We start from the raw sequence: 24,775 nt of genomic DNA, 5'->3' as shown, positions 1-24,775 counted from the left end.
TGAAGTAAAGTCACTTGATTTAGTTCCCCAAAAGACCTCCAAAGGGTAGTGACTTTTGTGTGCCATCAGTCTTGCCCAAATTTACACTCCTTACGTACAAGTAAGTCTGAAGTGTTACAGTGTAAATCTTGAATTATCAATATTCAATATTTAGGTGAATATATTTCATAGACTCATGAACTAGACGACAGTTTTAAAGCAGACGCAATTGGTATTTAAAGCAGTCAGATAGAAATACTCTCCTATAATAAAAACTTGATTATTTATGCTTTTGTTCTAAAAAAAAGAGGAATAAAATATCTTATTGGCAGTTTTAAACCAAACTCTAACCACCGTAAATCATAATGTGTTTTATAGTTATTCAGCTCAAGTATGCACTTACAAATAAGTAATGATTATGCAATCCATTTTTTCTACTACAGTTATGCAGTCCATTTCTACTATTACAGTTATCTGTGTATAATTTTATTAGTAAGTATAATTTCTGTGGAACTTTTAATTCAGAACCAGAAGAATACATGATATTGTGATGCTATCATTAATTGCTCACTGASTTATACTAAGACTGGGAAGATACATAAATAAAAGAACATGTAGTTTGCYCTGAGCATATCTGTTTCCATGAATTAAAGCAGTTAACAAATTCAAAGACTTATTATTTAGAGGCTGAATTATTTGCAATATGACCAATTACCAGATCAATAAAGGAGTATTAGAAAATCAAACTTGATTTTGCAAAGAAAAGATATTTGCAGAGCAYGCAACAATTACCCCTCACTGTGATCACAGAATCATAGCGCAATTTAAGGTAGAAGAGACCTCTGGAGGTCATCTAGTCTGATTCCCTGTTCAAAGGATGGCCAACACACARTAGATGCTCCAGACCGTGTCCATTTAAATCTTTAATATCTCCAAGGATGAAAATTCCACAGCCTCAAGAGGCAACCTGCTTCAGTGTTTGGCTACTCTCATAATGAAAATTTTTCTAACACCTAACAAGAATTCTCCATGTTGCAACTTACGTCTGTTTTCCCTTGTCCTTTCATTGTGCGCCTCTGTTAAGAATCTGGCTCCATCTTTCCTGCCCTCATATTAGGTAGCTGAAATTAGCAATGATGTCTCCCCTGAGCTTTCTCTTTTTAAGGCTGAACAAACCCAGTTCTCTCAGCCTCTTCTTGTATAACATGACCTTCAGCTCCAGAATCATAATGTCATGGTAAAATAAGCTACTTCACCAGTCTTCAAGAAATGGTGATCTAAGCTAAATCAGAGCAAGATGGAATATACTTGATTATCCATTCTTAGAAGCACTGATTGATAATTAGCTGCCCATGGAAGAGGATTTGTAAAAATCCCTCATCTTGTCAGTGCAGCCGCAGAAAGCTCATTTATTAGGACAAACATTTGAGGGGGGATCTTATCAATGTGTACAAGTACCTGAAGGGAGGGTGTCAAGGGGATGGGGACAAACTCTTTTCAGTTGTCCTGTGTGACAGGACAAGAGGCAACAGGCAGAAACTGAAGCACAGGAAGTTCCGCCTGAACGTGAGGGGGAATTTCTTCCCTGTGAGAGTGACGGAGCACTGGGACAGGTTGCACAGAGAGGTTGTGAAGTCTCCTTCTCTGGGGATAGTCAAAACCCGCCTGGATGGAACCCTGTCTAACATGCTGTAGGTGACCCTGCTGAGCTGGGAGGTTGGACTAGATGATCTCCAGAGGTCCCTTCCAACCTTACTGATTCTATGATTCTATGACTAAGAAAATTATGCTGAGGAATGAACGCTAGCATTGGTTCAAATAAAAATAATGTACTGGTTTAGGTAGTAAATTAAGAGGTTGGTACAGTACCCGAAACAAAAGTTACTAAATCAGTGAATTGGTATTAGTACTTAATAACTACCTTCTCCTCCAAAAGGAATATCAAAAGGTCACTTTCTTATAAAAGATCTAGTTTATAAAAGCATTTAGTTCCTCATCTTGCTATTGTAATTCTCCCCAAAATAATATGAATTGCAAATGAAATGCATTTATTGGCTGAAAGGCAAGATTCTGCAAATTGTGAAGGACTGCTTTAGATTTAAATTATATCAAGCAGCTTTTAAGAAAGCGTGTAAAACTGATCTCAGTAGTTACAAGATCAATTGCAAAAAATCAATGTATTTGATGGATGTTTTCTTCAGTTTAGCAATACTATTATATTAAATTTGATCCACCAAAAAAAAAAATAAGAAGTAATATCTGAAAGAACAAGCAGAAATACTGCTAAAACTAAAAGATAATACTGTCACAAGAACAAATGGATTCAAGCATGGCCATGAATATATTTAGGCTGGAAATCAAGTTTCTAACCGCTGGGTTAGTGAAATTCTGGAATTGAAGCAGCAAGAGCAAAAACACATTTTTCTTAAAATAGAGCTTGATTACTTCACAAAAAGGGTCCTATAACATGGTTTCATATGGTGATAGAGAGCTGGTAACACTTTTCACTGCCTCCGTGGGCAGCTAAATGTCTTTCCACCTGCTTTCGTTCAGCTGAGATGCCTATTCCTGAAAGAAAGTTTCTTTTATCACAGAGAACAAGAAATGTCTCCTGGAAGTTCTGCCTATGCATCCTGTTCTATTTTACCAATAGGACAGATGCTTAGAGAATTAAATACTTAAAGACACAGACACTTAAGTAAAGTCTTTCTTCAGTTAATAAAACTTTTTAAATAATAGATGTGAACAGTTAGTACACTGTGGTGTTTCTTCCAATTGTATTTTCATAAGAGTTTCTGCTTTAGAAAAGATTCTTCATGACTGAAGAATTTCATATGTTTAGCCAGTCAGAATGTAGGTTTTAGAAGGATTGGTCTGAGCCACTAAAATAACGGACAGCTCCTTTTGAAGAAAGCCCAGATAGTCTACATTCACGTGTCCCTCATTTAGAAATTGTCAGATGGTTCACAAATTTGAGGGGAAAAATGATTTGCTCAACAAATGCATTTGATCAGTATCTAGGAAATAAATACATAAGAAAGCAACTGTAGAAAACTGAAATGTTATAGTGTTCAATATTGGAATTTGCAGACATGAAAGTGAGTTTCATCGGACTAGGACATAACTAGTCCTCTATGCTCACAGTATCCAACTAAGAGAAATACATGACTGAAAATAGGTTTAGTACAGGTAAGACAAGTGGGTGTTTTGGTAGAGGTAATTTGCTTCATATATGGCTTCTCCCTCTCTTAAGAGATGCCTCTGCCTACAGATTTTCAGAATGATTTCTGATTTCAGTGGAAGTAACATTTCTGTAGTGATAGACAGAAATATTTTACTTTACCTTCTACTGGAAAAAAAATAAGCATTTTCATTATAAAAAAGTAGTTTTTAATGACTATCCATGTATCTGGCTAGACCAATATAACATTACACATTAGTTTTTCACAATCATTCAGAAACTTTGGCTGGAACAGAATATACCAGCTTATCTTTTGATAAACATATTACATCTGTAACTCCCTAATCTGTGATGCATGACAACTTAATTTCAGACAATTCAAGATGATAATCACTTTGTATAACACATTGAATGTACGCTAAATTTAACAATACTACTACTAAATTATAGTATTTATATAAAAATTGGAAGGCTTCAGGAATTGCTAATAGAATTTTAAAAGCAGCAGAAAATCAGCCAGTGCCCAAATACTACCATTACAAGAAGTTGAAAGAAAGTTCATTCTCCTAGGTTAACAAACATATGAAAACAGACTCTTTTCAGTTTAGTAGTACTGAATTAACTATTATTTTATATAATAAAATGCATTTTTCTTACATATATTCTTTTAATTTACTGAAGCTACCATCTAACTGATTTCACCACAGCTAGAAACATACATACTCATAATATTGATTACAGAATTTCCCTGGGAGGRCACAACCAGGGCCTCTTCAACTAATAAAACACATATATACTGCTCATATGCCCAGTGTCACAATCCAATGATTTAGTCTTTTTATGAGCTCTAATATTCTAACACAGCTCAGCAATTTTAAAGGAAAACTGAACATTAACCTAATAAATACCTAAAAACAGAACATACAGTGACACGACAAAATCTCAAAAAACTGCCAAAAAAAACTATTATCAAGTAAGATAGCAAACATAAGATCTGAAGAAAAAAGATGCATGCTGATAACCAAAAATATCCTAAATAAATAAAAACAATATGGGAGCATTGCCACAACAAAACAGTCAAATGTGGTATTTAACATCCAATCTACCCGGCAATTCTCAAGGGTAGCTGCTTTAGCATGTACCTAWACACTCACATAAATTCTGCAGCACAGAGAGTTTTGTGCTGTCCATGCCAACAACTAGTGAATTTCAACTACAGAATATAAAAACTGTACTATAAATATAGAATATAAACACTGTTCTGTCATTTTTATTAGACTTGTGTTTAATATCTAATGTCCTGACACTTATTTCAAAAAAAAAAAAAAAAAAAAAAAAAAAAGAAAGAAATTAGTCCCCTATCTATTACTGAGAAGAAGTTTGATAAGAACATAATGACTTAAAACATCTTTTCCTGGATCTAACCTACATGAAATCTTTCAGGCTCATTAATTAATTTAAATAAGTAATCAGAAGTCATGCACTGTCAGTTAATTAGCCATTGATGATAATAATTGAGGAACACTGTATGAAGTATAAAAGTTAAAATGAAGTTGAAAACCCAGCATGAAAATAATAATAGTAAAGGTCTTTGGAAAATGCATAAACACTATCTACCTAATACAACAATTATATTTTCACAAAGAGTTCAGACTAATCAACAACACACAATAGCAAGACTTTACCTGAAGTGTTAAATTCAGTAACTTTTAAGTCATGGAAAGAATCATTCATCAGGAATGGATACTTGACACTTTACATTTATACCATCTGTACTGAACTAAGAAGATTCTTGCCAAAATTATAGGAGAAAAATCAATACAACAGTTAAATTCAGTATTATATTTTCCCTTTCAATTTAAATAAAAAGAATCTTCAGGTGCTTCAAGAAGAGAATTCTGGAAGAGTAACAGAAAATCCCTCTTAAACATGATTGACAATACATTTTAAAATATTCATAATAAATTAAAACATTAAAGCAAAGCACTTAAATATACTATTAACTCTTTGATTTAAAATGAAACTAAGTAAAAACAGAGTTAACAGCACAGAATACTTGCCATTATATGTTAATGCTAATGACATAGAATATACCTCAATGTCCAGGAGAGGGCCAAGTTATGTCTTGTCTGTGTTTTTGCATTCAATAATCCACAGATTAGCAATAATAATGCTCAAAAATAGCAAAGAAAGAAGAGTATATACATCACAACTTAAAATATCACCAAAGACAGGTACTTTCCAGCGAAATGCCACTGTCGCAGTACTTGAACTGAGAAATAAAAGACAATGTACTATACACAGAAAAACAAAAAAAAGGTAAAATCCATTTCCGCTAAGTGTTTTCACTCTGAACCAACAATCAAACATACTACCAACAAAGTTACTAGTGAATTGCACGCTTACACGCTTTGTTTTGCAGCAGAGGCCAGTATTTGCCTCTGATGATTTTATATGCCTCAGTTACAATCTAAATTGCTCTAGTCTTCTTCTGCAGTCAACAGAGAGAATGTGGGCAGCTCCAGAAGGGGCAATTCATTCCACACAGTTGTATATCCTCCACTGAATCTTAGTAGATCTGAGAAAGGCTAAGTTCCTAATTCATGAACTAATGATAAATGTCTAAAACTAGGTAGGAACAGCTGACTTGTGTGTTCAGCATCTTGCAGGACATGGGATTGTACCAAGAAAAAACTTACCATCGAACCTCTGATGGAACTCTAGGGGAACGCCAGTATGGTAATGGTTTGAAATTTTCTCTGCCCACTGCAACATAAAAATGATTATCTTCTAAGCCATCTGAGCTATGCACTGCATGACCATCCAGGGTGTACAACCTGTTATCAAAAGAAACAGAAGGAACGTAAATAAGTGGTTCTATTACATATATCATCCTTTCAAACTGTATGTGCATATTACCTAGGACTCGAGCCAGAGACTTTTGGTGGTCCTGTAGCAGTTCTCCTGTGGATAAGCGCCTATCCTACCCCCACGACACATACTGCCCCTCTCACCTTCAGTACCCCCATTAAAATATGAACACAACATACGATGTATAAGGGCTCCTGGAAGAAGCTCACGTCAGGCATAGCATTCCATATTTCCCGGTCAAGAAAAGACTGTCTGAAACTGTATGAATTTCCAACATATGTGTCTAAATTTCAAGGCAAATAAACTGATGATATGTGACAGAGATTCATCTCCTGACAGAAGGTGAGATTCGTCTCCTCTTTTATATAGAACCTAGAGGGGTAATCACTTAAACATTAGGTTCCATGACATAGGGGAAAAGAATCCACCATACCTTCCAAACCTTTCACATCTCAAAAATGTTAATACGTAAATGAAGCTGCACATTGGTTGAGCAGTATGGACCACAGGACGACTAAGATAAGCACCATAGCCATTCCTGCAGGCAGGTAGTACTGCACAGTACAACATGTAGTTCTGGTGAGATACACATCTCAAAGGCAACCTTTTGCAAATGTTGAACAGGCACTATAACCCCTGGAAGGAGGTTGAGGTCGTATCCAGAATAGACTTCCATCAACATCCTGTTTGGTAGGTGTGAAGCCATATTTGACATATATACACATGTAGTCTAGCATAAACAGTTATCTGGATGTAAAGCAGCATGAGTTTCAGAGCTGCCAGACAAGCACTTAAAATTGCCTGAGGAAAACAGATCCACTCCAAGGTGTGAAATCTTTCTTTCAGGTCCTTAAAGGGAGATCTTCCACAGCTTGTTGCATTTCTCTGAGCATGCTGAAAGAATGAAGCCAAKTGGTTTGATTCACCACTACTTGCAATGTTATGAACCAGGCTTCATCCAGGGTTGTTTGATGCAGCATTCCTGATTTAAGTAATCTATTTTCCACACAGGCCATCTTATTAGAAGTCCTATAATTGTTCAAATTGTAGGAGTATTAAAATGCATCCTGAAATCCTGTCTGACATCAAACACTGACACAATACAGAGCAGTATAGACCTCTCTCAGTATCACAGAATCACAGAATCGGTAAGGTTGGAAGGGACCTCTGGAGATCATCTAGTCCAACCTCCCTGCTCAAGCAGGGTCACCTACAGTATGTTAGACGGGGTTCCATCCAGGCGGGTTCTGACTATCCCCAGAGAAGGAGACTCCACAACCTCTTTGGGCAACCTGTCCCAGTGCTCCRTCACTCTCACAGGGAAGAAATTCTCCCTCACGCCACGTTCAGGCGGAACTTCCTGTGCTTCAATTTCTGCCTATTGCCTCTAGTCCTGTCGCACAGGACAACTGAAAAGAGTTTGTCCCCGTCCCCTTGACACCCTCCTTTCAGATATTTATCCACATTTATAAGATTCACCCCTCAGTCTTCTCGTCTCCAGGCTAAATAGGCCCAGCTCTCACAGCCATTCCTCATAGAATAGTATGTCCTAACCTTTGTATTTCCTGTAAGCAGAGTTGAGCCTGCTGGCCTCTTTTTGAAGTTACTGCCACTGCAAGCAACATCAAGGTCAGGTATGAAACTAAGAAGACACACCCTCACTGAAGGATCTGGTAATGGCCACCCTCTGCTACATAAAAGCTTTAGGAACAAAAGTTGATTCTAAAATGGCTAGGCTATTTGGTAAAGCTATCCAAAAGACAGAAGGCAAGCATACAATACCAGTGAAAGTGCTGAGAGGGTCAAAGGAAGACACAAACAGAGTGCTAATTAATGCACCCTGCTATCCAACAGCAGGGAACAGCACTGTGTATGCAAAAATTATGCAGTTAGAGAAGTTCCAAGGAAGATCTCATGTTTCTAGCTGATAAATTGCTAGAGAAAAAGAAACCAATGCAAAAAGGAAGATATCAAAGGAAAATTCTTTGATTCTTTCTAAAGTCTCTGATTCTTTCTAAAGCACATGCTAAGCCTGCTCATTCTGTTCTGTAACAGGGAAAAACTCCAAGGACATCAAAGGATGTGGGACTTAACAATAAGGCTATGTTCCAAGCTGGAATCATTGGATCAAGGCAAAGAAATAAAGATGAAACTGTTTTACACAACAGGAAACACAGAAAAGTGGCTCGATAAAGCCAATCGACTGAGGAGAACCGAAAGGGAAGCATATGCCATGCCTATTTTGCAGTAGTATAAACCCCACTAAAAGAAGGAAGACTTAGGGCATGTTCCAACTGCATTCCCCACTGCATTGTGTATAGGAAAAACATGCCAAAAAACACAGATGTACTGAAGTTGTGGGCATCTTAGAGGAAATGGCAGATGAATGAGGCCAGGCATTTTGAAAGGGCACTTGGGCTTGACCACAGATTCAGTATAACCCACAGAAAAAAAATCACTATGAACCCACTGTATTGCTGAGAATAAAAGATAGGAGATGAGGTGCAAAGTCTTCTCTTTTATACTACATGTCACATACAGAGGAGATGGAGAAGGAATGCATCCCCACAGAGAATAACAAGGCTAACAGTTCCAGTATTTGCACACATGTACACTCTCTCAAAAGAGAAATAAATGTTATAAGATAATTTTTTCTGTTGGTATTTTCTGTGGAAAGTAATGTGTTCACAAGCTGTAAATGTGTGGTTTAGTAGTATGCAGTCCTGATTTCTTCAAATATTGTTATGGATATAGAAGCAGAACAATTAACTAATTCAAAATAAGCATAGGTCCCGAGAGATATATGGGTAAATAATGTAACAAAGAAAATATTTCAGTGTATATTCCTTTTTTATTTGTAACTTTCAAGAACAATTCTGCCACCAGGTAAATACTTTCAACATATGGATAGATCTCAAAGGAACAGTTGTTCAGAAAGATAGTTGCTTCAGAAAGAATCATTGAGCCATTCTGAAGTTAAAATAAGTAAGAAGATGGACATAATAACACCTGAAAGATTTTCACCTTAAAAGTTTCCCCTAAGAGGACTCTTTGAAGTGTAAGGATTCTTATCCTTACAATTAGAGGAAAGATCACATGAAGGAAAAGATATTTTACCGGTTTTAGATAGAAGGCACAAAAGATACAAAATTTCATTTATGTCCTGAGAAATTAAGAGCTTTATCTAAAAAGGTAGAACTCTTTTCTTTCATTTTGCTTAATTTCTCAAGTGATATACCGCAAGCTCACTCATGTGCAACTTACCTGTATATTTTTGTTTACAAACTGCATATGATCAAAAATAAATAATCACTAATAGCAGCAGCTGACTCAAGAAGAACTTGCACCATAGTTTTAAATTTTAAATCCCATTCACAATTGAAAAAGTATTTAATCTTCTCTTTACTACAATAACACTTGCCCGTTTAATCTTACTGACCTATCTTGTGCAACTRTAAGAACCTCTTCTATGATTTCTACAATCTTGTACATTAATTGCTGTAGTTTACTTGGACATCCATTTCTTAAACTAAAATATAGCATACACCAATGTTCTGGAAATCATAAACCAACTGCTACAAAATAAGAGCAAGATATATCATGTCATGTCCTCATGCTCAGTATTGTATGATTGTGTATTAACTGCATTCATGGTTCCAGCTGGCTGGAAACATAGGCTCCGTCAATGTATGATTGCCTGCACTGCGGTCACAAACAAATAAAAAAAGTAATATACATATTAAGGACYACTAACTCTCAGAAGCTTGAAAAAATCCTGCTTTTGATAACTAGCTTCTTCATATATTGCTAATCAAACAGTGGAACATCATAATCTGATGTGTGCTATGTGAACGATATATGAATAAAAAGAGTGATAAACTGCCAGACCGAGCATTTTTATTGGGCATATTAAATTATTCATTGTTTCTTACCTGTGAACACCTCCTGAACGAAGAAACACTTTTTCATTAATTAGAGCAAGGACACAATTCCAGTTTTTCAGAGTAAACTTCGGTATGATAAATTTTATAGGTGGCTTGATCATCTCTCCATTGGTGAAAACACTGCCAAAAGGCAAAGAAAGTATCTCTCTTTAGTAAAGAAAGTAAAAAAGAACAGAAAGACCAAATGTATCAATTCAACAATATGTGGCAGTCTGGATAATTATTAGTATTGCCAGTTGTATTTCAACAATTCATTTTAAATCTTAGTCTATTTCATTCAACTTTAAAACTCATTCATAAAAATATAGGATTGTATCCTTAATATGCTTCTATCTAACATGATGGATGGGTCAACAGCAAAATATACTGTTCTTTAGACTTCAGTTAGTTTGAATCTATGTTATCCAAAGATATCCTCATGATCCCCAGCACAAATGAGCAGAAATGAGTAATCAGCATGGAGAAGAAATGAGTAATCAGCATGGATTTATGAAGGCGACATTACGCTTCCCCAACCTGATAGCCTTCTATTATGAAAAGACTAGCTTGAAGGACAAGGGGAGATGAATGGATATTGTTTATCTTGACTTTAGCAAGGTTTTCAACACTGTCTCCCATAACATCCTCATTGACAAACTCATTAAGTATGGATGAAATAAGTGGATCATGAGGTAGATTGAAAACTCACTGAACTGCAGTCTCCAAGGATTGGGATTAGTGGCACAAAGCCCACCTGGTGGCCAGTTACCAGTGCTAAGCCCCAGGAATTGAGTCCGGGATCAGTACTGTTTAACATCTTCTTTAATGACCTAGATGACGGGATGCACCCTGAGTCAGTTTGCAGACAACACAAAACTGGGAGGAATGGTTGCTACAGCACCACCAGTGGTTGTGCCATCACTCAGAAGGGCCGCAGTAAGTTGGATAATGGGCCAAGAGGAATCTCACAAAGCTCAACAAGGGGAAATTCAAAATCCTGCACCTGGGGATTCCAGGCACCATAAAGGCTGGGGAACAACCAACTCAAAAGCAGCTTTGCAGGAAAGAACCTGAGTGTCCTGGTGGACAACAAATTGACCACAAGCCACCAATATGCCCTTGTGGCAGAGAAGGCCAACAGCATCCTGGGCAGCATTAGGAAGAGTGTCACCAGCAGGTCAATGGAGGTGATCCTTCCTCTCTATTCAGCACTAACAGGACCACATCTGGAGTGCTGTGTCCAGTGCTGGACTCTCCAGTACAAGACAAACATTGACATACTGAAGCAAGTTCAGCGAAGGGCCACAGGGATRATGAAGGGACTGGAGTATCTGACATAAGAGAAGCTGAGAGAGCTAGGACTGTTTAGCCTAGAGAAGAGAAGGCTCGGCGAGATCTCATCCATGTGTATAAATACCTTATGGAAGGGCAGTAAAGAAGATAGCATGAGACTCTTCTCAGTGGTACACAGTGGTATAAAATAGGCACAAATTAAAATACGGGAAATTCCACTTAAATATAGGAACTCCTTTTTTGCAGTGAGGGTAATCAAATACTGGAACAGGTTACCTAGAGACATTGTGGAGTCTTCATTCTTAGAGAAACTCAAAACCTGACTGGGCATGGCCCTGGGCAGCATGCTCTTTGACTGTGCTTTCAGCAGTTGTCTGAACTAGATGATCTCCAGAAGTCCCTTCCAACCTCAACTATTCTGTGACTCTGTGTGATTCTGTGACCAGTAGAACACTCTCTAAACCCTCATTTTATTTTCCCATTTTTCCCTTTTCCTTTTCTTTCTTCTTTCAACACAGACTCTTCTCCCAACTCCTGATTCCTCTTTATCAAGAGAAGAATGTTTAGATCACTTTCATCTTCTGCATTGACTAGAACCTCCTTTTTAACAATTACATTGTCCCATTAAAAAAAGGGGGGAGTAAGGCAAGCTTCCTCAGCCTATAGGACTATGTCTTCTTTCTGTTTGAATTTCTTCACTTCTATTACTCCAAAAGTTTTTCCTCTATAACTTCTGAAGATTATTCATAACTCACAACTTGTCCATACATTATTTTATACACTTCATACAATATTTCTCTTTCTTGTCATTAATGATATCAATCTTAATATTCAATTTACCTAATTTTCACACAATAAATCCATTCACTCTTTTGACATTGTATTTTACAACTGAAAATTTCTGACAGTTTCACGTATTACATTTTTCTCTAATAAATAATTCTCTAATAACAACTTATAACTTGACATGTGACACAGCAGACACCTAACACATGCAAATATTAATTATACTGTACTATGTATAATTGTTACAAGTTCAATTTTCTATTATATCTAGTCTCTCCATCAAAACAACAGTAACGCCACAGAAAACTAGTTAGAGCCTAACTTAACTGAGAAACTGATCCAACTTATAAGAAAAAGTAACTGACCTACCAAGAGTACAGCATGTTGGTAACAAGTTACCTTGTTTTGTGACAGCCAGCCTTGAAAAATCTACAGTTGCAGAAAATATAGTTTCAAAAGAAGATTTTCAGTCTAGCCTGAAAGTAACTATTTCGCACTGACAGTTGTRTAAACCTGCTCTAAGGTGCTTTAGAAAGTATCTCGTAAACCTTCTTCACTACCAACTTTTAATAATCATCTATGTAAATCAAACAGGAATCTGAAGCTTCTTCTGTGTAGTATAAGGGACTTAAGATAATTTAAACAGTAGAAAAATCAATTAATTAATATTTATTAATTTAATAATTCTTTATCCAGCAAAGATTTAAATGCTCAGTACAGTACAGCTTTCTCTCTTCCTTTTATTTTGTAACTGTCAATGAAATACTTTGTTACTTGAAGATCAAGTGAACACATTTTATGTTTTAACCACCCATTTAGCTTTGAAGTACAACTTACATAGGTAAAAACACTGTGGCAAGCAAAATGCTTTTCAAGAACATGTATTCAAACTTTTTTAAGCTGAAAAAAAACAGCTTAGGAGAAGTCCTAGCACAGTGTGTCAATCTTTGACCAAGAGCAAATATTTATGTCTGGATGCCACATTAAACCAACATCTTGAAATAATAAAGGTTGTATTTGGAAAGACTTTGGGGCCATCTAGTGGAACTTTCAGTATATTAATATAAAGCCTGGAGATTATACACTGAAACAGAGTATTCATAGAATCATAGAATCATAGAATCAGTAAGGTTGGAAGGGACCACTGGAGATCATCTAGTCCAACCCCTCTGCTCAAGCAGGGTCACCTACAGCATGGTAGACAGGGTTGCGTCCAGGTGGGCCTTGAAGATCTCCGGGCAAGGAGACTCCACAGCCTCTCTGGGTAACCTGTGCCAATGCCCTGTCACTCTCACAGGGAGGAAATTCCCCCTCACGGTCAGGCGGAACTGCCTGTGCTTTGATTTCTGCCCATTGCCTCTTGTCCTGTCACATGGGACAACTGAAAAGAGTTTGTCCCTGTCCCCTTGACACCCTCCCTTCAGGTACTTGTACACATTGAGAAGATCCCCCCTCAGTCTTCTCCTCCCCAGGCTAAAGAGGCTCAGCTCTCACAGCCGTTCCTCATGGGGCAGATGCTCGAGCCCTCTGATCATCTTCGTAGCCCTACGCTACATACAGTGTTCAAGAATTATTCRATAAAATAAATGCACTCTTCCTTTCCTTAAAGGAGCAATTCAGCACATATACAACATCAGAGATGCTCTTCAATTTACTTTTTTAACTTTAGCTCTTGATTTTGACATTGGAATTATGTGATGGCTTTGCATTTATTTCTGGGTACAATTTAAAGATTACTGGCTTTTACCAGAAAACTCTTCAATAGGAATTATCATGCTTGCTTCAAAGATCTATACAGTACGGTTCTAAGTAAGACCATACAAAGCTTTGAGGATAACAATCCAGTTATATATACAAAGAACACATGCCACTTTCAGTATTGTTTTAATTTTACATTTCCACTTGTTAGAGTCCCAGTCTTCTGATTCTCAATTAATGATGCAAACACATTTATTTTTCCTGAGCTTCTCCTGTAGCAGACAAGTTGTTATGTGGTGACCATAAAAAAGGTCCTATAAGAATAGTTTAACGTAAAGATGACCTAGCAAATCTGTAATCTTTTGATCTCTTTTTTTGCAACTTCTTATAGTTACGTACATGTGCACACTGTCACAATAACCTGAATTATTACTAGGTAAGTTGAAATTGAATTAAAAATTAGATAATCAGCATTTACAGACTCCTAGTAGTGGTCCTTCTCTGGTTATACCACTTTGAATGCTCATCATATTAAATAACAGCTGTTCTGTTAAATAAATTTTAATATAGCATTCAAGCACCTGAATACCTGAAACACAAGGTATTATTATCTTTTCTGTTTCATATTCAACGCTTAACTCCCCCATTCTTGCATGGTTGAACCATTCTGGTCTTGCTGTGTAGGAAGCATGACATCTCCAAAGGAGGTGACATTACTTGAATTTTGTAATACACATGACTTAAGTAATGGAGCTTGCTGGTAAGAACAGTAGCCACAGCATACTATTTCCCATGCCCAGTAAGAGTGATCTGGGACATGGAACAGAGTGTGGTTTATCATCCTGGTTTATTATTCTTAGAGAGTTTATGGCATATAGGACATAAATCTGTAAGAAAACAGGTTTCGTTAGCAACTAATAGAACTACTTGCTCTTATTCTCCATTCATGACACACTACTGTTTTATCTCTGCAATGCTTTATGATTCCAATAGATTTCTTTCTAAATAAAAAAAGAAAGATCAAGTACCATGTTATCCATGATGTACACATTTTATATCATATAATAGTTTGGAATATTACATAATGGGTTTTTTTTGTATTTCTTTTTTTATATTTCACTAGCACTAAATAATTATGCATATAATATATTCTGTCATTCTCACATCATTTCTTTTTTCCTTAAGAATATTTCGGGGAAAACTAGCATACTGTTGTATTATTCAAATTTAATTTAAATCAGTAGGATCTATGAAATATGTTAATACAGACAGAATTTGACCATTCTGAATCACACTTCGTATACTAGACCTTCACTACAAATATTTAGCTTTTAACTGAACATAGATATTTGGGAGTTTGTACATACTATTAGAGTAGAAAACTTAAAACCAAATGTAAATGTCTGGTTTATAACACACTTACTTGATATTACGTGGCTTATTAGACATACATTGCCATCTGGAAGGCACACGGATAGAACTATGAACTACTGGTTTAATCTGCAGAAAAAATAAATCATACATCATTAGCTGACGCAAGATGTTTAAAATATTATACTCTCACAAGCATTCCTTAAATATAAACACCAGCCCCAGCTTCAAATGCTATCTTTGTTCAGTATAGCATTTTACATTATCAGTATTTTGGAAAATCTGTCATACTTGAAAAATCCCAAGATTTTCACTGTTCTGTGTCTTCTGTCCTAGAGAACCTGTGTCATGTTCATTCACCATTCATCCAAAAGATGATTCTGTTCTGAAGCAACTGACACAATTTAATCAACCAGAGAAGTCACTGTCAAACGGCCTGATAAGCTCTCTCCCAAAGAAAACAAGCTGCTGCCACAGCATTTCCAATACTTGCTAAACTAAAAAGTGAAAAATTGAGACTTGGAATCAAAAAGGATTTCCATACAGGAGTCCAAACTGGAATAAAGATGTAAATATTTATAGTAAGTAGGCCAGTAATTTTAAAACCTGTTTTCCCCATCTACTGAAGAACAGACATTCCTGGCAACATTTTGTTTCAGTTTATGCCATATCTGCCCTCTTCACATCATTAATGATGCTGAAGTGATTATAAACTTTTATGTAATTTTGATCTATTCATCCAGTGGATATTGACACAGCAAATAATAGAATTTGATCAGATTAAAACCAGTAACAACTGTCATTATCTTACTCAGTTTCACACCCACCTCTGTCACACAATATGGAAGTATTTGGTTTTGGAGCTGTACACAAACAATTCCCTTGTACTCCCAGAGTGTTACTTTCATTCTTTTACACCCCCTTCTTCCTTTGATCTGACAGCAACATATGTTTCGTGATGAGGAACCAGTAGGAACAAAGATTTTGCTTCTAGTCTTAACGGCAAAAGTAGGAAAGCATAAATCTCCTCTCCAGCTTAAACCTGTCCTTAGATGTAAAAGCTGTAAGTGCAGTGGAAAAATAAAAGGTGCTAAGAATCAGTTAATCAGAGATCTTCCCTGATGGGATTCTATCAGCAGATGTATATGGCAAGGAGATGGTTAGATATAAAAGTTCACAATAACCATTTTAACTTTCATTTCATATTTAGCCTTTAATCAGCCTCACGGCTGGCTATATCTATACCAACATACTAAAAAGGTCCAGGGATCTGAGGACATCAGGCACAGAATGGCTCATATCCATACCTAAACTCTCTTCATGGGATACTCTATACTGCTCATAGGAAATGTTAACCTCAAAGGATACTGGGAGAGTGCCAGCTGGCATTAGTCAAAAATGTATCAGGGACTACACTAAAAAATTTAAAATTTTGTTCTATCGTATGCCAGGGATCAAGCCCACATCTTGGCCTTGTCCATACTAGTATGAAGGTGGCCACTGAATACTGTTACTGTTTTAGACAGAGTATACATTAAGTACTGTTGATAAACTGCAATTTTTCTCCTTTTAGTCCTCTCATTTCTGTTATAGCTATCAATTTCCTAGCTGAAAATAATATTTCTGGAGCACAACAAAGCTCTTAGACTGATCAAATACTGTGGAACAATGCATCACATAGACCTGGTCTCACAAGTCCCACCCAGACAGGGACTTGCTGTATCTGTACAAGTGAATGAAACAGAGACACCTATTCTCCAGCCCCAGCACAACTTAACATACTCATTACGTAATATTAAGCTCACTTAGTCTGCAAAACATGGTTCGTGCCTATTTTGAATGGTCTCTGGCCCATTCTATCTTCCAACTGTGACTGTGAATTGGTGTACAAGTTGTTCCAGGCCAAAAGCATGTCAGATCCGTACAAAAAATTTAACAGTATAGATTATCAAGAGCCAGTACTCAAACATGTTCTAGGAGACTTTTTAATGTATTAGTGAAGATTCAGTCAGAGGGAAATATGCTCTGATATTGTGTAATTGAGCCATCACATACAGATCTCCTGCCCACGATCTTGGTGTTCTTTCAATTGAATAGAAGGTACAAGAAGAGGAGAATAAACACATAGGTCTCATCATAACATATAGGCAGGACACAGCTGGAGCAACCACCCCATCCCAAGAACTGCTGGTCCCAGATACGTAAGTCATCCTTTCTATAATCACTTAGATTCAGTCTCTGCTTTAAGTCTACATACATGAACGAACTGAATTTGACTCTAAATACTATTTGATGGGGAGAAAATAATAAAACATAGCAAAAGTGGCACATTCAGTGTGATATTCTTTATGGCTAAAACAGTATTATAAAGTACGGCAATAAAAAGCTGTACAAAGAGAAGAACTGTTATCCAAATCAGACACAGATGTTTGTTTCATTACAATAGCTTTGATAATGTAGTTTCAAGAATACAAGTTCACTGGYGGTTTTTTATTCACACAGTAATTAAAATGTGATTTTAAATATACTTTATTATTGCATTTTACAGACTTGGATTTTATTAATTTATATCAAAGATATACCAAAGTGATAACCCAAAATTTCAAGAAATAACCTTCTTGTACAAAAGTTGCCTGGGACTAACTCTGTTTTCCAGTTTACTTTCAGTACAAATGGGCCTAATTCAGTGAAGCCAGTAGCTTAATCCAATTCATTCAAATGGTATTTTACTATAAACATAATGACAGAGGGAAAAAATAACTATTGAAAACCTCTGTTTTAAATTGAGTTCCAATTATAATACAAAACATAAAATTTTACTTAAGGCCTTTCCCATTTAATCTTTATGAACCCAAAGCTTATTTGCATTCAGTGTTGTATGACAGAATGCAAAAATCCTATGCAGAAGAATAATCAATAAGTCTAGCTGGCTAAGTATGCCCATACTCTGTATTGTACGCAATCTGTACCACATTGACTGAGACTAGGTTGTATATCAAATGAGTAAGACTGGACTCAAAATCAAACATTCAGTGATACAGTATGCATATCTAGCAGTTGGACTCTGTACTACCTGCACAGGGACATGACTTGAAAAGCATATATTGGACACATTATATACATACAGACTTACTCTGGTGTATACACATGTGATATTCACGGCTTCCCGGATGCCTAAAATTGCCCTCCTTATGTTTGCTTTAATTCCAGCAGAAGTCTTTTATACCACTTAAGACTTATTTTGAGGATTCAAATGGGATTTAAATAGGGCACACATTTTCATTTTATCTGTTATGTTTCAGACAATAAAGAGTTATCATAAAGACAAACACAGCAGAGATGTGGCAATACAAATGTACATCTTGCAGGTCAAACTGCAAAAAATGACTAAGGATATGCAGTTTAGCATCCCAGCATCTGTATCAATAGTGGCCTCAAAAACTTGCTACAGTAAATGGGTGTCATTTAATTAAAACCCATTCTGTTCTGAAAAGTAAGAGGCTACAAAAATGGGTGATATGTCTTACAAAAATGGGTGATACGTCTTCTGTGTGATCAAGCCTTATTACATACAGGTTTACAACCATTAGGTTTTTATTCTGAACTTTTCTCATCCTCGGTTCCACTTCAAATTCAAATAAGCTAGCTTAATGCCTATGTGGTCTAAGAAAACCTCTTTGACTTCAGAGTGGAATAAAACATGGAAGGCCTTACTTAGCCAGCCTAAGTTTCAGGTGAGATGAAAACCATTAGAGATCAGAGGTGACTGCCGTGCTTGAATCATCAAAATAAACTGTGAGCCTAGTAATGTTGTATTTTGAACAAAGCAGGAAAAGAGATGGGAAATTTCCCCAACTAAAGCCAAATTTTCAGCAGCAGATCGCACGAGCTGTATGAACATAGGCCATCTCTCAGCATAGATACTGGTCTTAGGAATAACTGATTCTTCTTCAATCCTTAGCTGAAGGAAGATAGAGAATAAACTCTTAAGGTTCTGCCCAGGCCTATTTATGGTGTTTCCAAGATCAAGAGCAGACAGTGCAACTCACTACTACAGTGCAACTCACTACCTAGTCTGGACCAGATGCTCCAGAAGGCCCTTCCAACCTCAACTATTCTATGACTCTGCGATTAACCACTAAATGTGTGTATTATAGCTAATGCTGTCTGAACTATCTGGACTACTGCTTCCACAGGCTACTGAAAATAGAAGTGCAATAATTACTCTTAATTATGAAAAATGCAGAAAATAATGTATTTTAGTCAATTGATAATTAGTTAGACGATATAAACAAAAAAAATATAAGAAACTTCAAGATTAATATATCTTTGTATCAAAATTTAGGATAATGAATATCTAGTGTATTGACACTACTACCATAACATATTCTTCCCTTAAATATTACATTTTAACTGTTAAATACAAATGATACAAACAAATAATGAGTGGATATTTTGTATAGTAATTTAAACACTTACCATCACTTCTTTCCTTTTCCCCTGTTGCTTTTTAATTCCTATTTCAATATAACTGTAATGGAAAAAAGACAAAGTACATTTGTGTATCAAAGGAGAATGGACAATCTAAAAATACTTTGGCCTTATTGTGAAATCCTTATCTGGTGACAAAGATAGAACCAAAAAAGGATGCTAGTACCAGTACATCAACTTGCCACAGCTGAAAACTAAACTTTATACACTTCGCCACCACAGTAGAACCTAAATCCCAGTAAGGTGTAGGGCTCCCTATCTTTGGAGGAGTTAGGCACCTAAGAAAGCCTACCAAAAAAACCCGCTCTTTGGCCAGGAATTGTCAGGAGATAGCCAGCAAGAAGTACTCGCCATATATAATTGTATGAAATCCCACTAAGTGGTGGGATCCACTCCCCTTGATCAACTCTGGGTCCCAAGTCTGAAATTCTCCCTGAAGTCTGCTATATATTTTCTTATGACCATAGCTGTGATTGTATCACCTACCTCCAACACAACCACCTACTGAATAATGTACTTGTCTAGAATACTATGTATGTATGTGTGTGTGTGTGTATATACATATATATATATATATATTTATGTATATAAAGTGTCTTGCAGCTGGATTCATTTCAAAGCTCCAGCACAGATTTCTGTAAGTCATCAATTAAAATCCAAATTCTGAAATGGTTTTGATTGTCTATGTACATACCACAGTAATAGGCATCATTGTGTACATTCCAGTGATATTTTTAAATCCACAGTTCAGGCATCAACAAATTCTCTCTATGCTAAAAAATGCATCACACTTTATTTCTGCAGTCTTCATTTTCAATAAAATTTGACCAAAACTTCCAAGCAATCTACAGTGCCACACCACAGCTAAACAACTATTCACGCTGGCTAGCTAAATTAATTAAAGTAATTTTGTTCCAGTTAAGATCAGCTAACTAGCTGATCTTTTTCAAGCAGAAAAGAGACTAATTTCACAGGAAAGTGATTGTTTCAATAGGGCTTAACGGCAGGGAGACACCTTTTCACACAAAACTTTGCAACTTTTGGATCCTCCAGAAATGCCAAAAACTAACAAAGGACCACCAAAAAAACAGTACTAGCAAAAACTGGCAAGCATAAGAATGAGATGTAGCATGAAGAGAAATAAAACTGTCTAGGTTGCTAGTATGTAAGGCTATSAAAGCAGCTACGTAATTCCAAGGGAGTCATGGCTAAGTACTCCTTGCAGTGGAGGCCACTGTCTCCAGCCCAGAAGACAAAGATGCYTGCCCCAGGCTGCCTTACTTGTCCATGATTTCCTTTCGCTTGTTGCCATAGGCAATATGAACATCAATTTCCTTAAGAACATATGAATCTCAGTTTCACATTCAAAATACATGGCAGTAAAGTTTTCAGCTATCTCCCTTAGCATTTTTTCAAAATGACGCAGTGAAGAAAAACTTTTTGTTCCTGGGTATTCCTGGGAATATGGCTATTCACACAAAAATCAGCTATTCCCTAAATACTACACAAACAAAAATATTTGTTCAAAAATGTTAATATGACAAAACTGAAAGCATAAGTGATTTTTTATCAGTCMCTCAGGATCTGTACTCAGATGACTTAATTCTGTTTTACAGCAGTGAATTAGTTCTAGCACTAGCCTCCAAAAAAGGCCACTGCCCATCTCTGTTGCTCCAGTTTCCCAAAACAGCAGTAAGAGCAATGGATGCATGAAGCTGATGAGACTCTTGACTATATCTCTTGTACTCAAGGTTCTTCTTCAGAGCAACAGTAAAACTGAGTAAATCTTACAGGTTTTAACTACCTCTCTCTTGGAAAAATAGACTGTAGTTCTCTGTACATTAGGGAAGATAATTCATCATTTGCACAGATGCCCAAGATAAAATATGTAGCATCCTAAAAACTCAGTGATCCTTTTTGCTGTAATTTACTGTCCACTGTGAGGACCACTGCCCTCACTGGCGAAAAATCCAGGCTTTGTGTCTCTGCTGTTGATGGCCCCAACGTACAGATTTGCCTTCCCCGAGCAGGAGCATCTAACCAACATCACAGTGTCCCACATGACAGCAGACTGAAAGCAGTGGATTAAAATCAGCACAGAACAGCTTTTCAGGGTGATTAATTAAAACATAAAGAAGGAAAGACCCTCTGATCGGCACTACTTCCCAGAGGAGCGGCCTGGCTGAGCAAAGCTCAGGTGCCACCACCAGACAGCAGTTTGCCTTTCCACTGTGAGGCGTGTCAGCGAAGTGTATTTTTACACCTCCTTTTCTTCACTCTCCCTTTTGTATTTTCAAGTGCATTTTAGCTGATACAGGGCAACTTATGACGATAAAATCGGGCCAATGACAAGGCAAGTTATGACTAAACTGGCAAAGACAAGGAAGAAACACGTTGACTGTTAAACCATAAACCACCCAGAAAGGCAAGTCTTGCGCTTGCAGGGAGGAACCGCCRCCGGAGCAGGGCTGCGGGCCGGCCCGGGGCTGCGTCAGCCCCCCGGGGCCCGACTTACTCCAGCTTCTTAAACTTCTCCAGCCCGGCGGCCACGTATCTGCCGCCCTGCTCGATGTCGCCCAGGTCGCGGAGGCGGTGGCCCTGCCGGGGGGTGTAGAGCGCCCGCACGCCGTAGGGCGCCGCCACGGCCTCGCTGAGCTGCGCCAGCAGCGCCTCGAAGGTGGGCACGTGCCGCCGGTTGACCACGAACTTCTTGCCCGGGTAGAAGGGGTCGCCGTTGAGGTAGACGAGCACGGTGCGGGCCGGCGCCAGGTCGGCGCGGCTGCAGCCCGGCGGCGGCGCCGGCGACGCCACCATGGTGCCGCACCGCGGCGCGGCGCTCGGCGCAACGCGCAGGCCTCGCCGCCGCCGCCGCCCGGCCCGGCCCGGCGCGGCCCGGCCCGCCCCCGCCCCCCATTGCCGCGCCGCCGGCCTGACGCCGCCGCCCGCGGGGATTGTGACCGCGGCCGCGCTGCGCCGCCGGCGGGAAGCGGCCGGGCGGCGGCGGCGGCTTTTCCGCTGGCTGGCAGTGGAGCATTAACAACAAAGAAAAAAGCTTGTAGTTTACTTTTCCTTTTTAAACGACTGAGTTCTTCCATCGTAACGCCTGAGGCTGGACATTTCCTGGCCACTACTGGAGCCAGTCAGCTTTCTCTCGGTGTTGATATTAAGTAAAAATGGCCAGTGGCYACCCAGAGAGTGTTGCTAGTCCTGATTAGGCATTATTATATGAATAAATATTTATAAAGTGTATTTACTCCTTGTATTCCTAGGATTATAGGCTCTGTTACTATACAACCCTAAGCAAATACAGAGTTTTTCTATAATTACTTAATTTATTTTGCTGGGGAAAAATCAGATTTGGTTTAGTGAATATGTACATTTTAAGTAATATGTTTATGCTGATATAATGAGAATAAGAATCTACCATCTGTAACGCTTAAAATTCCTCATTCCTTTGCTTTTAGATAACTGAGCACATGGGAAGACTCAAAGACTCTTCCCATTTATTCCTCCGTCAGGAACAACAGCAAGTTTTACGTGAGTAATTACAGCCTGCATTGGTGTGACTACTAGGCTTTAGCTAAACAAAAATTTAAGGCAAGAATTATATTACCTTACATTATCATACTTAATTATGTCCTTTAATAAAGCAAAATTTAAACAAGAAGATGTTTTAATCTATTAGTCATGTAATTCAAGCTCTGCTGTCCGGCTCTGCAGCCAGCTGGTGCAGGGTCTATACAGCTAAACTGGTTTCGGTCGCAGAAGAGGATGAACATATCCAGACTGTCACGGGCCGCGTTAATGGCCAGTCCCTTCTCCRGAGTGGTTTGGGAGAGTGCTAGCTGACCTAGGACAAAACCAAGGATCATTCCAACAGTTAAGCCGTATGAACTGAACATGTGAAAATGCTCAAACTCATGCCCTAACCTTGTTTGGTGTTTTACTAAAGATACAGTCAATTAATTCTACCCATTTTTCTCCAGGTTGACCATGATCATTTAATCTAACTATGGTAAATGTATCTTTACAAGTGAGAACAAAAAGATCTATCTTAGATACTATTTAAAATTCCATTTCTTAGTTACACATTCTTTTTTCCTCCTACGTGTTCAAAATAGAACCCTCAAGTTTACCAGAGTCTGGGAGATTACTTAATAAGGAACAATAACATTTTTTGCTACATTATAATCATTTTAGTCAGAGACTAATTTATAAAATAAATCATGGCTTTTATATCTGGGGAATTGGGTAACTAACTTCTCAAATCATAGACTGATTATTTGATGCACAAACATCACTTGAATATCTCATTTAAAAGTCATTTGCAAATATTTCATCAGAAAAAGTGACAATGATTCTCTTTTTATTCATGGATACTAGTGAATTATTCAAACTTTATTTTGTAATTCTGGTCAGTAGTAGAGAAATGCTGCATAATGCATTTCATCAAAACATTAAATTCATAGCTTTGCATTTAATCATTCAATCAAATCATTTTTTCTGTTTGAATTACTCTGTAGTTTAGCTACAGTTGTATTACTGATTGTATTACTTAGAAGAATTTGGTTTGTTTTCGTAAGAAGAGTTAATATAAAGGCTATGATTTCCTGGTCCATTGTATTAGGTTTATTCAGACTTACCCACTGTAAATCTAATCCTGACCCTGTTAAAGGCAATAAACAAAACCCCTCTTGGCTTCAAGGAAGATAGGAGGTCACCTGTGCAATTCCCCTGAAGATTTCTTCCACTTAGAACTATTTCTACTTGACTACACCAAGAATAGCTCCATACCAGACTTCCTTTACTGCACAGATGGAGAAGCTTTGCGCAAGATCTCAGGTGAGGGCGTGTCACCAGGATGGACAAGCATGCATCATATATCCAGGCACACTACAATGCAAATACACACACACACATACACCTGCACACACACACATGCACACAGGTTTTATACATAAGTATATATACAGTAAAATACACACTGCAAAATAATCAATTTTTTACCCATGAATGGCATCTATTTGATGGAACGAGCATATGCCAGGCAGAAGATTGTCCATTCTTCCTCCAACAAAAGAGAACCTTTCTCAGCAGCCTGAAATCAAAAGAAGGAAATTGGTGAATCATAAAAGACGAAGGCAAGAGCAATGTGTGGTGTGGTTTTGCTTTGACTACTTGA

General features: G+C 37.6%; 1 protein-coding gene across 1 annotated transcript in view; it reads right to left on the bottom strand.

Moving 5' to 3' along the window:
- DCDC2C (doublecortin domain containing 2C) overlaps nt 1–22,407 on the bottom strand; it is a 46,947-nt gene extending 24,540 nt beyond the window's left edge. The window contains exons 1-6 of the mRNA XM_085322940.1: nt 22,109–22,407; nt 19,582–19,633; nt 15,930–16,037; nt 15,155–15,231; nt 9,964–10,095; nt 5,860–5,997 (exon numbers count right to left, since the gene is read on the bottom strand). Of these exons, the coding sequence (XP_085179066.1) occupies nt 5,860–5,997; nt 9,964–10,095; nt 15,155–15,231; nt 15,930–16,037; nt 19,582–19,633; nt 22,109–22,407 (806 nt within the window). The remainder of the gene's footprint in view (nt 1–5,859; nt 5,998–9,963; nt 10,096–15,154; nt 15,232–15,929; nt 16,038–19,581; nt 19,634–22,108) is intronic.
- Nucleotides 22,408–24,775: the final 2,368 nt, after the last annotated feature.

Source organism: Rhea americana, unplaced genomic scaffold, assembly GCF_003343005.1.
Source record: "Rhea americana isolate MKP2758 unplaced genomic scaffold, rheAme1 scaffold_80, whole genome shotgun sequence".
NCBI classification, from domain to species: Eukaryota; Metazoa; Chordata; class Aves; order Rheiformes; family Rheidae; genus Rhea; species Rhea americana.
The sequence above is the reverse complement of the archived record's forward strand: the minus strand, read 5'-3'. Positions and strand labels throughout refer to the sequence as shown.